A 15,180-nucleotide genomic window follows, 5' to 3' on the forward strand; every position below is an offset into this window, starting at 1 on the left:
CAGTTATCTGCGTAAAAAAAAAATCTTTGCGTCTGCCGGGAGTCGAACCCGGGTCTATTGCTTGGAAGGCAATTATCCTAACCGTTGGACTACAGACGCGCTATGTTAGCAAGGTCTCCATAATGATATATAACTGCGCAAGAATTCAAACTGCTTACGAAGTTAATTTACACTTCCATTATTTCCTAAAACAGAAATCTACCTCATTTTCGACCAGTTTAACGTGAGTGGCATCCCTTTGCTTTATTCTCTCTAAAGCAGATGATGTTCAGCTTGTAGTACTAAACACCATTTGAACCAAAACGAGAATACAAGTAATATTATACAACCCATGAATCAAAGGCATAAAAGGTGGTCCATTGATAACCGTACCAGCCAACAATTGATAGGTAGATTGCATAAAGAGAACAAGTTACAAATCTTCAGTGAAACATAAGCACTATCATCCTCTTATGGTACAAGATTGCCTCTTAAACACACTATAATTTATTTGATCTATCAAAGCGACCCTCTGCTCGATTGGAGCCTCAAAAAAGGGCCAGCTAACGGAGCAGCCCTTGCGAAATATATAGTTAACAAAATTGATCCTTTCTAGTAATACACCATTACATTGTTGTAGCTAGTAGTACAACAAGACGTCCATGTTTTTACTCGCTTTCAGATGAAGGAGCATATTCTTGGATTGCTGTAGCCAGTCTATCTCTATCCTCCACTGTCTTCATCCTTATTAAGAAGGTTTGTGTCACAACACTATCTTGATTACTACCATCATTTCCATCACCATCACCCTACAAAATGAGAAGAAATTGCAGTCTTTATTATCGCATTGACACGAATTACTTGTAATTCCTATTCCTGACTACTCAATGGATCAATGTAAACTGATGACCCCAAAATCCCAGAAAAGAGAAACAATCCAGATAAATGTTAAGAAAACTACCAAGAGCTTCTCATTTTTTTTTTTGTCACTAAACTGCATATAGTGGCTTCTTAAGATTTGTTATTTAATTAATAGCAGTAAGACCCTGCTGTTATATATAGCTGCTAGACTTTAAAATTAATACTAATTGAACATCCAAATGTAATAGCATTGTATTACCGCAGTATGGAATATTGTAACAAGGGAATTCTTCTGCAGATTAGTCTTGATGCCTGAATATAACAACGCGTTAAGCAGCAGCTTTCCCACCTGCCATCAGTGAAGAGAATCGTGAAACTTTGGTTAAGACAATACAGGAAATAAACCGACCCCATATTTGTAACAACTGAAAAAAGGACCCAAAAAAAAAAAAAACAGAGAATATTATCATATGTCATAAGGGAAGAATCTATAAACAATTTCTTGTTCTCTCACAACCCCTTCCCATAACACAGACTACAAAGCTATAACTAGTTTCTCATACCACATCTGAATCCTACATTTAACAAGGGCGACAGCAAATTAAAACTAATACAATCAAATGTGTCAACTACAATTTCACACCAGTCATATATTTGAAACCACAGATGTCTGGAAAGAAAACATACATCATTACGAACAATGACTGTTGGTTTTGATTCTTTTGTACCCTTGCTGACACCCTCTTTGCATCTTATCGTTAGCTGCCCTGTCCCTTTATCTTTCCAACTATCCGCTGGATCACTTGACTGTACATAGCCAGATAAAGAAAACGGTATGTGAAAATAGTCAGCAAATCTTAAGTAAAACCGGGCATGCGGCACAATACTATCGCGATTTTGGAAAGAACAATGCATACTGAACACAATGCACCCATCGAAGGCAGCACACATATGTGGAGTAGACATACAGCATCAGAAGATAATTCTTAGAACAACACACAGGGAACATCACACTATAATCACAGACATTCAATATTTGAGAGACGGGTGGTATGTGTAGCCTAAAGAAGTACCAGAACAGAGATGACATGAGTACCTTCACATAAAGTTTGCACTTGACTTCGTGCACTACAACAACACCCTTTTCTTCAGACTTTTTCACAGACGGGCTGCTAGGTTGCTTTACATCATTATCTGATAACCATAACAATAGATTCAATACTTGAAAGAATAAAGAAGACCATATGTAGTACTTCCCACAATTATCAGTAAATGCAACCTTCCTAAATACACCAACTCTTATGAGCATAGAAATAAAAGCATGAACTGAAACCAAACATACATAGAAAGAAATTTGAGGAAAGAAAAAAGAGAAGAAACATAATCGTCTCACCAGCATCTGCTTCATCAGAAGCATCAGGGTTTTGAGGAACTAAACTCTGACTTCCTGGTACAGATGATCACACAAGAAGAAAACAAAGTCAAGTCCACATCAAAATAACAGGAGTAACATGTCTCTACTCAAACATAGGAGAACTTGAGCATATTAAAGGTTTCAGATTTTCCTAATTTGATTAGTGTACTGGCCTGGCACAGGATCAATTACAGGAATAAAACAAGCAAAATTGAATAATGAAAGAATGTCAAACTACAAGCAATCACTTTGACCTATGGACATAAATTTACATGCTTAAGAATTTGCAAATTTATCAGAAAACACGTGAAAAATACCAGAAGTTCAGTCAGTTCTCCATGAAACATACTCTGAATTAAACTATTTCTTTGACTATCATAATGATTCAACTAGAACTTGAACACATTCAATTCTGTCACATAGCAAATAACACTTTTAGTATTGCAACAGTACTTTTCCTTTTTGCGCATTATCTCCTACTTGAATTTTATAATAAACCATTAATTCCAACAAATCATATGCGACATGTAATTAAAACATCACCTACCAAACAATGGAGGGGGTTGACTGTTGGAGAGTAACCCAAAACTGGGTGTGTTGGAGAATCCTCCAAAACTTTGATTGTTGGAAAAAAACGCCGGACTTTGACTATTGGAAAATAATCCCAGACTTTGACTATTGGAAAATAATCCAGGGCTTTGACTATTGGAAGAAACTGGGCTTTGGCTATTGGAGAATATGCTGGAGCTTTGGGTGTTGGGGAACATGCCAGAGCTTTGGGTGTTGGGGAACATGCCGGAGTTTTGGCTATTGGAAAACATGTTGGAGCTCTGACTACTTGAAAACATGCTGGAGCTCTGATTAGGGGAAAAGACTGGAGAGCTGTTATGTACTCCTGAAGAGCTTTTTCCATTGGAAGATACTCCTGTAGAACTTTTGCTGGTAGAAAGCACTCCTGTGGAGCTATGGTTGTTGGAGAAAACTCCTGAAGAGCTCTGGCTGCTCGAGAACACTCCAGCACTCCATGGAGCTGTAAAGTTTGTGGTTGCACCAAATGAGAAAGGGGTTGTTGACTGAAATTTGTTCGTCTCATTGTCTGTGGACTCTGGCACCTTTTTACTTTCGACAGAAGTCTGAGATCCTGGAGCAACCACTGTTTCTCCTTTTCCAGCATTTACTTTAAGCCAGTTGACGACGTCACTAAATTTGTCCTGAAATAATATTAAAATGCATCAAATCTTTTATGTGGACAAAATCAATCTTGGGGGGTCTATAGTCATACAGCAAGATAAGATCCAACTTCTAGCATGTTGATTTTAATTACATGCACAGGTTCCCATCTCATGTAGGTAATGCATTTGCCATCCCACCCCGACCATGCCAAAGAGAAGATAGAGGGTAAAAAAAAGGCCTGACCATGCAATTATCTGTGGAATCTATCCTATTAGCTTCTGTATAATAGAATTGTTTGACATATCATATGCTTGGCAAGAAGGTAGAAATACCTAGATCAAATGCATAACCTTCCAAATAGAAAAAAAATATTAAAGAATTACCATTATGTTTGAGGCATGAGCCAGGTAATCTCGAATACCATCTTCCCAAATTTCATCAGGGTGATCCTTTAGTTGTGTCTGTACCCAACTGTAGAGAAAAGAGGGATATAATTTGAGAGAAAAAGAAAAAGAATTCTGAACATGTCCATAAAATACAGAAAAACTGAAAGCCATGTATATGAGTAGCAAAATTAATTGAAGGTAACAAATTGTACGTCATATTTGATTAGTTAAGAGCAGTGTCCATTACAAGAAACTAAATTGATTAGTTGGAACCAATCATGAAAATGATAAATTTCACTAATGAAAAGCTAGATCATGAATGAACAGTCACTGAGATAGAAATAAGGTGGACCTTGCAAACTGGGTGTTGAGAGCTCTCACATGCAGCCGCGATGACTCAGCTCGCCGTTCATCTAATGAAGGTGTAGCCATAGTCTGCTCTTGAGAAAATTCTGCTCTATGAACATCAAATGAGGATCCTGTCATTATTCTTTTGTTCTGAAACTGCATCATTGATGTAAGAGAAATTAGAGTAAGCATAGATAGAAAAAACTGGACAAACACTGAGCAAGCATTGAGAAGGCTGAAGAAAATAACCAATGACCATCAGAAAGCATTTGCTCTCTCTTTCCGATGTATATATCAAAATTTATTGGAAACTGTACAGTACTACAACAATCAGTACAAAGATGCAAAACAGACACCAATTGACAGTTTGACACATAACTTCCTATTGAAAGAATAAACCTTCAGTTTTCTCCAAATTGAAACTTCTGAGATCTATCCTTGACGTCAGTAAACAACCCCCCACCATCTTGACTCTCCTCCTTCACTGTGCAACCTCTTATTCACCCTCTCCAAATTCTGCTTTCTTGTCCTCTTGAAGCCCAAGTCAGCATGGTGGCAATCTTATAGTACGGAAACTAGACCGATTTCCAACTTTGTACTCGAAACAGAAGATACTACCCGATAACCATCCTAAACCACTTTACCCAACCCAAATCAAAGTCCTAAATCAAGTCATTACCTTCACTACTAATACTTAGTCCCAATCTACCATCTCACTCTTCCTTCACTCATTCTAGCTCCAAAATGTTAGCCTACTTCAGGAACAAACTTGACCAATCAATCCGAAACCCGATAACAATCCCATAACTAACAAACTCTATACCATCCTACAACCCTTCACAACTTCACATTCCAACACTCCAGCTATAATGCAAAGCAAAACAAGCCAAAACACACTAATTCCTCAACTTGGTAACTCAAAGTTCAAAACTTTACTCCATTCTACCACACAAAAACATAAACCCCCAATATATATACCCCAAAACCCTAAGAAATTAGGGTTCTACCAACTTTTCTGGCAAAAAGGTAAACAAAATCAAATAAAGCTTGAAACTTTATGACATAAAAGCATACTTACGGAGGGGTCGGAATTGGAATCGGATAATCCGAAACGTTTGGTTCCTCCCATCATGATTTTGGGGTTTGCAGAATGAGAAACAAGGGGAAAAACTTTTAGGGTTCTTCAGAAGTGCAGGGGAAACAAAGCCTTTGATTTTTGTGAATTTTTGTGATTAATTATTATTTTTTAAATAAAGTGAGAATAAAAATTCAAGGTGGGGGGAGTTATTGGAGCCTTTGGATGAGGTGGGGAACTAACTTTTGATTATGACCGTTGGTTTTGGCTTCTCCCTAGAGCTCCCCACACGTGCGCCCACTTTGGATTGGCACCTGGCCCACTGTGTCGTTTTAAAGGGTGGACCCCTCCCAGTCCGTTTAAGCCCACCACGGCCCAACCGCCTAGACGTGACACCTCTCCTCCTAGCCCGCTAAAAGCCCAATTCGCCTAAGTTTTTTTTTGTTTTTTTTTATGAAGCTGGGTTAGTTTTGCAAGCATAACTGAAGCAGATGGCTCCGAATATGCGATAGTTCAGTAGGAGAAAATGACTATTAGTATTTGTGTTGTGGTATTGATTATTCAAAGTTAAAATCATGATGAAGTACAGACAGCAGCTTAGGAATAAAGTGATTTCGTTGATTATTTTGATAGAGAATTCAAACATCACGTTTGAGTTGTGATTTTCAAGTTTGAACTCGATGTGTGTGGCTTTGTAATGAAGTTTGTTAATCTTTATAACGAGTAGTGCTCAAGTTTTGTGCTACTAAAAAGGGAAGAAATCGCCTTATTTGAATACAACATGATCAAATTACATACAACATGATCAAACTACATACATCATGATCAAACTTGTTCTTTCCTCATAGTTAGATGGATGTTCCCCTGAGATTCTGGCCTGCAAGTTAGATCTCAGATCGATGCCTCTGCTTCTGGTGAAATTCATGCTTTCTCCACACTTTGAAACAAAAAAAGTGAAAAAGAAGTAAACCATCAAAAAATTGCTGCCTACAAAAATTAAGGAAATTGCTGCAGTCCCCATATTTACACCAAGGCCTTGTTTTCCTCATCCTCCTCTACTTCTGGGACTTTCATCAGTACATCTTTGAAAGATTTTGCATGCTTGTTAACCTGGTTTTCCGGCACCATCTTCAGTATGATTCCCAAGGCTATGAGCAGTAGCCCTGTCCCATGCTCTTCTGTCATTGGCTTTGTGAATATTATGTACGACAGCAACAATGTCACCGCCTTTCTGGCAGTAGTAACCTGAACAATGCCAGAATCAAAAATTAGTTTAACTCTAACTCCATATATTTACAGAGGTCCATATAACGTTGTAGAATTTATGAATGTCTTTTTTTTCTTTTGTTAATGTATGTTATGAGAGAAAATTTAGAGCAAGGAAGCTAATTAGGAGGAGAAAGCTACCATGGCAGTGGTGGCAGCTCCAAAAAGGGCAATGAGGGATAGCACAGATACTTGTCCAACAAATGTAGCAATGGCTTCAAACACCAACACTCCATACACATAAGGATGCTGCAATCATCGACAGAAAGGCAGAATAAGCATAATGTCACAAGACTGCATGCCCTTCAAATTTGGATCTCCACTTGGAAATACATTTTAGATGCGTGGTTACTTATTCCTTGACAGAAACACAAACACCACTCTAGAAAGTGAAGTGAAGATTAAGCATCACTAACCGCAGCGCAAGAATTCCAGGCCCTAACCAGTTCTCCAGTAAGAATCATAGGTGGAAGTAGCATTGGCAACCCAACTACTGTTGAGCAGAACAACATCTCTGTCTGCAGTCAACAATAAGTAACATGTTATTACAACAAAACCTTCATGGCATAGCCTATAATACTATATAACATGTCAAAGACCAGGAGATGATTTGCAGTAATTGAAAGATCACCTGTGTGGTGTCAGGATTCATTTTAAAGATCGCTTCTTGTACATTCCCAAGGAAAGCGTCCATGATTAGAGCGCCTGATATCATCACCACGCCCAATATGCTAAAGTTGGGAGATGTGTTTGCATCTGCTAATGTGAATATAATGAGACCAATCACTAGGAGTGTTGCAGATATGTATTCATGAATTGGGTATTTCCTTCTCAATCCAGGAACAAATGCACCCATCACCATCACTGGCAGGACCTGAATATACACAATCACAATGTCATACGATTTGGAGGACTGTGTTTCCGAGATGAATATCTATCGACAATCAGCTTACATAAAGGTTCACAAAAGTGAAAATCGAACCAGGTTGGATTTAACCACAAATTTACCTTTGTGGACTTGAACATAATCTGTGCAGGATAATTGAGCCAAGCCAAGGATCCCTTGGTCAATCCATGAGAACCCATAAGTACAGCAGAGAGCTTCACGTATGTTTTCCAAGGGTTCACCATTTTCTTGGTGGTGAAACCCTGAAGGTATATGAGACCTAGGTATACAAATCCCTGTACAAATGTAAAGTACCATCCATAGCTGCAATATTAGAGAAAATTTAGTTAAGGAGACATGATGTAGAAACTATAGATAAGATCAAAGCACACTGGATTATATTATATTTTGAGCAAAAGGTCGACTAACCTGAATTGTAGACGATTATACACATATTCCTGAGATTGAAGGAAAGACATGTTAACAGCATGAAAAATGTGACTTGAGGCACATCATAAGATGGCAAATGAAACCCCAACCTCACCAAAAACATTATTCTAAACTCTGTTTGTGGCAGACAACAATCGAAGACAGTAGAACTGAATCAACAAAATACACTGAACTCATAATCCCTATCCGATTTCTCCCCCACATTTTCACAAATCAAACTGTGAAAAAAGAAACTATGAAAAACAACAAAGCAAAACCAGAGAAAATGTTCATAACCAACCATTAATCATATCTGAGAACGAAGAAACATTCGAGCACAATTCATAAATAATCGAGATGAATTAGACACAAACCTCGCAAATGCCATTTACAAGATATCCAAAGAAGAACCCAGAAGAGCAAATAATGAATTGTTGCCACACAGGCCTATCAGAAAGCGAAATCCCAAACAGAAACCTAGCTTGATCCTCGCTCTTCATCCTCAAATATTCACAATCAAAACCGAACAAATGCCAACACTCTTATAACCCGAAGACTATAGCTTTCATCGGCAATGCCGTAAACTATACCCAAAAATCAAAGCTTTGATCAAAAGGGTCGGTTTGTTGGAGAAGAATTGTTCAAGAATCAGATTATATATAAATACCACACCCTTTTCTAAGACGCAGAGCCGGTAAAAGCTTCGTGTGTTAAAAAATGAAGAAGCTCTCTGTTTTTCTTCTCTGGTTCTTTTTTCTGAGAGAGAGTGGCAAATGGCAATGTGGCTCTGCAATTAATTGAGAAATGTATGTATTTAATAGAGAGAGGTTCAGGAGCCTTAATCGTCACACAAGAATCAACGTGCAATTGCAAACGAAGAGAGGTGGTTTACGTTTTCGCGCAATTTGAGTTTCTATTGGGTGAAAGAAAGAATTACTGGGTTGGGTGAGGTTTTGGTTCGGCTTTTTTCTTTTGTCCATGAAAGACAGCTAGATATGGTATTGGTGGGAGAGCTGCAGTAAAAATTTAATCCTGAACCAATCAAGCCTAACTGTTTTACTTATAATAACCACAACGGGAGTTTCAAATGGATATTTTTTATTTGTGAGATAATTTCTTGACGTTAACCCGAAAAGTACTTAATTATTAAACCTCTTTTTTGTTAATAAAACGTAATTGAAACGATACGAGATCATGCATATAGTAACTCATCATATAAACATGAACATACATAAAATAGCAACACATAACGACTCATTTTCCGTTGTATCTAATTATCCGTAATGGATATCTTACGTTTTAGTCATTTCACCCGTTATCTCTATGAATGACGACACTAGTTAGTACGCGACACGAGCTTGATGCTTATGCATAATGCCATCAAAATAATGAGAAGGATAGCTTACAAAGAATGGAAGGGAATCATAACTGATCCTTCTAATTTCAAAATTTCATCCTTCTTGTTTCAACCTGGACATTCTTCTAGCCATTCTAGCCAATGACTTGCCTAATTCCAAATGCCTATCAACCCATTTCGATCGTTCAAAGAAATTCTCGCGTACAACCGTGTGGAATACAACCTTATTCTAGAATCTGAAAGATGAATTATACATGTAAGGTTGTACACGAGAATTTCTTCTTGATCCACACTAACTATGTGACCTAATAACTATCTAGCAAACCAGATCAAGCAGGAACTCATTCAGCAAAGAATTCCACACCTCAACTTCTAACTCCAAACCCACCTCTTGTTCTTGTTCATCTAATTTCATCCACTTCCCACAGTACTTATTGTCCATATCATTGACATAAACTTGTCTACCATTTTCGACCTCCCAACTCGACAGCATATGTGACTCCCCATTCACCCACTCCTCTGCTACCTTCAACACCTCTTCCACCATCACATTTTCCTCGCCGGTTTTCACACTCCTGTCAATGAGCAAATCCACCACTAATTTATCTGCCTTCATATGCACGAAATCGCTCAATATGGTAGAACTACTTGTTTTGATGATCAACTGCTTCACTATCTCTCCGGCTGCTTTCTCTTCGGTCTTGTTATCTCGCTCGTCTTCATCGTCCACACCTGACATTGCCATTCGTCTTTCCAAGTCGATTGGCTCCAATTGAGCGAGGTTCTCGAATCGTCTGATCTTCTGCATGAGTTTGTGCTGTGTACCTGTTCACATGTACGTTCATTTACATGAGCTAGATTCATAAAGCCAATCGATAATTTTCGACCATAAAACAGAAAGGAATAACAACTTGAGAGTAAAAGAAAATGTACCTTCCATCAGAGCAATTCTGCAGCGAAAAGGAGAGCTGCTACTACTGCTCTCATCGTCTTCGTCTTCAAATGGACAATCGAGCACTGACACGGGACTAAATTGTTCTTTCTCCTCATCTTTATTCATCCACACCTGTTATTTTAGGAAAACTTCAACAATTAGCTAGCTTCATGAAAATGGTTTTGATCGTATGCAAACATATAAACTTTTTCGCATTTTTGTTAATTCATGAACAAGATTTATAACTTTTCTATAAAATGTTGTACAATGTCATTCTGCCATTATGGCCTTTGATTATCAATGAATATTTCAACCAAAATTGAACAAGATATAATGTCCATATCCATATCCATGCATACAGTTGGAAGAAATTCTATCTAAAACAACAAATTAAAATTGCCTACATATATATATATATATATCGTAATAAAATGAGTTACATTTTTTAATAAAAAATTGAGCTCTGATACATTTTAGGAACACATGTCAAACAAGAAAAAATTTAATTTTTTTCCTATTATTGTTGAGAATAAAATATGTAAAAATTAGGGAAGTTTTGGAATGAGCATGGTAGTCTTTACTCTTTAGTATAATTAGTATAACTACGTAACGTTGATTCGTGTTTTCCATTGAATATTCAAATCTATAGATTCCTTTTCTAGAAAATTTTATAATATTGAAGAAAGAAAATAAAATAATAATGCTCACTGCCCACCCAACAAAGAGGGCCTTAAAATACAAGTGGCGGTTAGGGATGCTCAAAACCGCCAACCCACCAAGGAAAATGACCAGACCAAACCCTCAGCTAATCAGAAACCCTCTTGTCACCGACGACACCCGCTGAATTACCAAAACTACCCCCGTTTGACCCGCGTTTACTACGCGCACCAACCGCGCCACTCCCATTCTTAAAGAGGCTTTATGGTAAATCAATCAAATAGAGCAATGGTCCAGTGTCTCATACCCTACGGTACTAGCTAGTCTCGCAAATTCAAATACCGTGGATCCCGGAGTCAGATAGCATGTGGCAGGATCCCAGGCCTAGAAATACACCCATAGGAATAACCCAATTCATTGCCCTAGATGTACCCCACACGTGAGAGAGACAAGCAAAATCGCAATCCCAACACCCCCACAGCCAGCTAGCCTCTCCCCTTACATAAATTTTCATAAAGATAGAGAGCATTTTCAGTTTCAGCACACGACGTATATACATATATAAATTGTTATGATTATAGAAAATAATATAGAAATATAATAGTCAAATATATGAATTGTTATGAACGATTAAGATTGTGTCGTGTAAATACACGTCGTGCATACAAGAATTTTCACATAAATATATAGTATACTAGAATTTTCTTGTAACGTTTGAAATTTTCTGTTTAACTATATAACTATCTCTCGTTATAGTCGTTTAAGATATCACAGTCATATGGTATACTAAAATTTTCCGTACACTGTTTCATTCTATAGTATTTCAGAGTATTGAAATTCCGTACACTATTTCATTCTATAGTATTTCAGAGTATTGAAATTCAGATAACACAAACGTTATATTAATCATCGGATATGCTCTGATTTTCATAGTCGAACAATCTAACACCTTTCTACTATGAGGTTCATACTTCCCCAATAAACCTATGTAATATTTTTGAAAAACTAGTTAACAAACTGAAATGGACCGGTCTACGTACCAACAGACAAAGAGGGAGACAATGTATTGAGTAGTTAACATGCACACGCGAAGCATTAAACAAGCACTTACCTTTGCGTCTTGAGGTGAACAGGTGGAGGTAGCGGTGGTAGTGGTGGTGGTTGGTGTTTCAATGGAATCCTCACCGGCTGTTACGCCAGCTCTTCCGCTGACTTTCTTATTTTCTGGTGAACCACTTTTACATTCCGCCACGTAGTTTCCGACTGAGCTTTCCGAGTTCAAACTAAACTCGCTCTCCCCCCAACTCTCGCTGTTGGTTTTACCGTCAGTACTTTTTGTACTGGCCGTGGTCTGATCGGACGGCTCATCTCGATCCTGTAGAAGCTCCCGGAACGACCTCCACCTTCCCACGTCTTTCTCTTCTTCTACTTTGGTCACAAAGCTTTTCCTCCACAGCCGCCTTGAAATGCTACGAGGCAGAAGCAGCACTATTCCTCCTTTCCGAGCACTGCTTTGCACAGACGTCGAGGAGGACTTGACGGAGTGAAACTGCAAGTTTCTGACGGCGTTAATGACCGCGCCGGAAGCTCTTTGGAGAGCGTAGAGGGTGTTGGAAGCGGCGGCTCTGGACCGGCTCCGTCGGAGGAGTTGCTTTGGATTTTGATTCTTGAAGTTGTTGTCGATGTTGTGGATGTGAACGGACCGTGGAGGCGGCAGTAGTGGCCGGGAGGAGGATTTGAGGTCGATATCGAGGAGGAATCGGACGCTTGTGCAGCATTGGCGGCGGGGGAAGGTTTTGAAGCCGCTGGAGGAGCAGGAGCTCAGATCATCCATCAAGTAGTCTTTGAGCATCAGCTGCTTCTTATGAATCATAGCTGATTTTCTCGGCCTTTGAACTTCCGAGCACGGCGGAGTTACTGAAGCCATTGATAGAAGAATAGCAAAGGAAACTAAAGCAGCTCGTGAGAGTGAACTGAACGGTTAATAAGTTCGTTGGTTTGTATATATAGCGGTTGAAGAAAGAGTGAGGAAGGTTCTGATTTTTTAGGGGTGAAGATCTCAAGGTGAGGAGGGCATGAGAGAGTTGCAGAGAGGAGGAGGAAGAGGAAGAAGGAGAAGGAGGTTGGATGGTTCTGGACCTTCTGGTTGTGAAGTTTTGAATCTAAAATGGGGATATTATAATGAGAAGAAGATTTGAATTTACTGGGAAGTGAATAGTATATGATTTTTTGTCTTCGTGGTAAGATAAATTATGAATATATAGATGGGAGATTTAATGGCTGCAGCTGTCTGATGAGTTTGGGGTTTGGACTGGTGTGCGACCAGAAGTTGACCTTCTACAGATTCGATTAATTATGGTTTTATTTGTTTCAGTAGTCCTGGATCTTCCGTGCAGAGTGTGTCCGCCTATTCACGCGCTGGGCCACGTGTGCATGCAGAGCTTCATTGCTCGCTCTTTGTTTATCTTTTGGTCTTTTCACCGTTATGAATGTCAGTGCCTGGCTAGCTTTGCTGATTAGCATGAGACTGCATGACGAGGCACCCCGGTAAATTTCCATTGTGTTTCAAACTGGACTGACGTAGGAGGGAAAAATGTCCTCTGTAATGAAACCCTAGACAGTTTGGGGGGGGACCAGAGTTAGGGTTTTCGAACTTGAGGGGAGTGGATCTGGATTTGGACTTGAGATTTGAAGACTTGAAACGAGTTCTAATAATTGTGCCATATTGGCATACGAGGAAGAAAAAAAAAACAACAGCCAATCGGTCATTAAAAAAATTAGTCATCCCCCCCAGACCTTGTAGCTATGGATAATTGGATAAAGCAAGTAAATTTGGACAAAGAAAATAAGCTCTAAATGAATGGATGATTGGATAATAGATGCGAGAAACCAAGAAAGAAAGAAAAAATTGACGGTTTTATGAAAATTTTATACATATATATTAAAAAAAAATTGGTGTCCCTAAATTTTTGGTGCCTGAAGCGGCGGCCTCTTCAGCCTCACCTTAGGTACGGGCTTAACATCAATCAATCAAGAGGAGAGAGACGGTTAGTGTATATATGATCATCTACCTTATGCATGATCATAAACAATGAGTTAGATATCGTTTGAGATTATGTATTTGTTGTTCATAGACAATTGATCGAACACGTACATAAACTCAATTCATATATACATATAGAATTGTTAGACATGCATCGATCATTTATACGAAAAGTTACATAATTGAACTCAAAACTAATTACTTAATGACAGTTGTCCAATTCCTCAAGAGAAATTTATGCCAGTTCTTCGTAAGATCGGACATCCTTCCAAAACTAACGAACATACACAATGGAAACCATTAAATTGCAGCCACTGTGATGCTTAGCTAACTGTGATTTTGATCTTTCATTCGTCTATACCAGTACCAGTATACCACTGCCATGGAACGAACAGTTAACGTCAAGTCATCCAAAGACAAACATAGTTAGCCGGGTTGAAAGGGAAACGTACGCTAACGTGCAAAATACTTCACTGAGTGCATGATGGATCCAACCAGCAAGTTTGTCATTTCTAAATGAGAATACGTAGAAGATCGAAAATCGACCCAAAAATTTGGACCGACCATATCTACCAGGCCACCAGTTAATCTCTTGTTAATGCTCCGGTACAAAAAAAATTTGGTTCTATTCTAACTTTTCTCCCCTGTGATTCAACCCAGCGCCTAAATTCCAAGCTCTAATGTGACGATGGGTACGCATCGAAGAAACATATATGATATAGATGGTCCACCCAGAGATAATAAGAGACATGACAGATGAGCTAGTTAGTTTTACCTTTGATCGGAATCGAAGGGGTTCGTCCAAGTTTGCTAAGACATGCAAGTCAGTAAAACAGTAAAACTTGGAATCATTATTCTATTGTTTGTTTGAGACCAGCAGCCACCATTCTTCTTAAGTATGGCCATGAGTACGTCTTGGTATACCCACCAAGATTAGGAAGGTCGATCGTGCCTGCTCTTGTAAGCAAAGTTAATTAGAAGTGCTGGTTTAGTTACGCGTCACTTGTTTTCCAAATCTTTGGTACATGGTATTGACATTCTTCCAACTTGATCACATATGTATTGAGTTACACAATTCCAACAATCTACATCTCCCTCTAATTATCATAGTACGTTGCAATTTGACCATCGAATGTGATCGTCTTCTACTCTTCTGCTTTTCAAGTTCGGATCAGCTCCGACTATATTTCGGGTCGTTCCACTTTCGACTTTTAATATATAGTATGCATGTAAAACGGTTTTACTAAAACCCCATTTTCAGTGTCAACTGACCACTGGCCAGTCATACTGCCCGCGTTCGTAGGCTAAATATTGTCCTGGTTTAATTTCTTTACNGAAAAAAGGAATATAAATANGTTTTTTTTTTTTTTTT

The 15,180-nt window shown here is 38.6% G+C and overlaps 3 protein-coding genes and 1 non-coding gene across 4 annotated transcripts; all 4 read right to left on the bottom strand.

Annotated features, from left to right (window-relative positions):
* Nucleotides 1–27: 27 nt before the first annotated feature.
* Nucleotides 28–99, bottom strand: TRNAG-UCC. Its single transcript has one exon. It is a non-coding gene; the product is annotated as a tRNA-Gly (tRNA).
* A 259-nt stretch (nt 100–358) lies between these two features.
* On the bottom strand, nt 359–5,388 carry LOC101292307. The gene is made up of 9 exons (XM_004298703.1): nt 5,240–5,388; nt 4,166–4,317; nt 3,811–3,898; nt 2,802–3,465; nt 2,234–2,287; nt 1,937–2,034; nt 1,528–1,647; nt 1,100–1,189; nt 359–788 (listed from the first exon to the last, which is right to left on the bottom strand). Exons 1-9 carry the CDS (start codon nt 5,291–5,293, stop codon nt 648–650), a joined length of 1,461 nt encoding a protein of 486 aa, XP_004298751.1. The 5' UTR covers nt 5,294–5,388; the 3' UTR covers nt 359–647.
* Nucleotides 5,389–6,259: 871 nt separating this feature from the next.
* LOC101296869 (UDP-galactose/UDP-glucose transporter 4-like) lies at nt 6,260–8,650 on the bottom strand. Its single transcript, XM_004300705.1, has 7 exons — nt 8,192–8,650; nt 7,818–7,846; nt 7,511–7,712; nt 7,134–7,376; nt 6,919–7,020; nt 6,644–6,751; nt 6,260–6,481 (listed from the first exon to the last, which is right to left on the bottom strand). The coding sequence occupies exons 1-7, from the start codon at nt 8,315–8,317 to the stop codon at nt 6,260–6,262; spliced, it is 1,032 nt and encodes a 343-aa protein (XP_004300753.1). The 5' UTR covers nt 8,318–8,650.
* An 840-nt stretch (nt 8,651–9,490) lies between these two features.
* On the bottom strand, nt 9,491–10,571 carry LOC101297153. Its single transcript, XM_004300706.1, has 2 exons — nt 10,108–10,571; nt 9,491–9,999 (listed from the first exon to the last, which is right to left on the bottom strand). The coding sequence occupies exons 1-2, from the start codon at nt 10,232–10,234 to the stop codon at nt 9,491–9,493; spliced, it is 636 nt and encodes a 211-aa protein (XP_004300754.1). The 5' UTR covers nt 10,235–10,571.
* Nucleotides 10,572–15,180: the final 4,609 nt, after the last annotated feature.

This window comes from Fragaria vesca, linkage group LG5 (assembly GCF_000184155.1).
Source record: "Fragaria vesca subsp. vesca linkage group LG5, FraVesHawaii_1.0, whole genome shotgun sequence".
Taxonomy (NCBI): domain Eukaryota; kingdom Viridiplantae; phylum Streptophyta; class Magnoliopsida; order Rosales; family Rosaceae; genus Fragaria; species Fragaria vesca.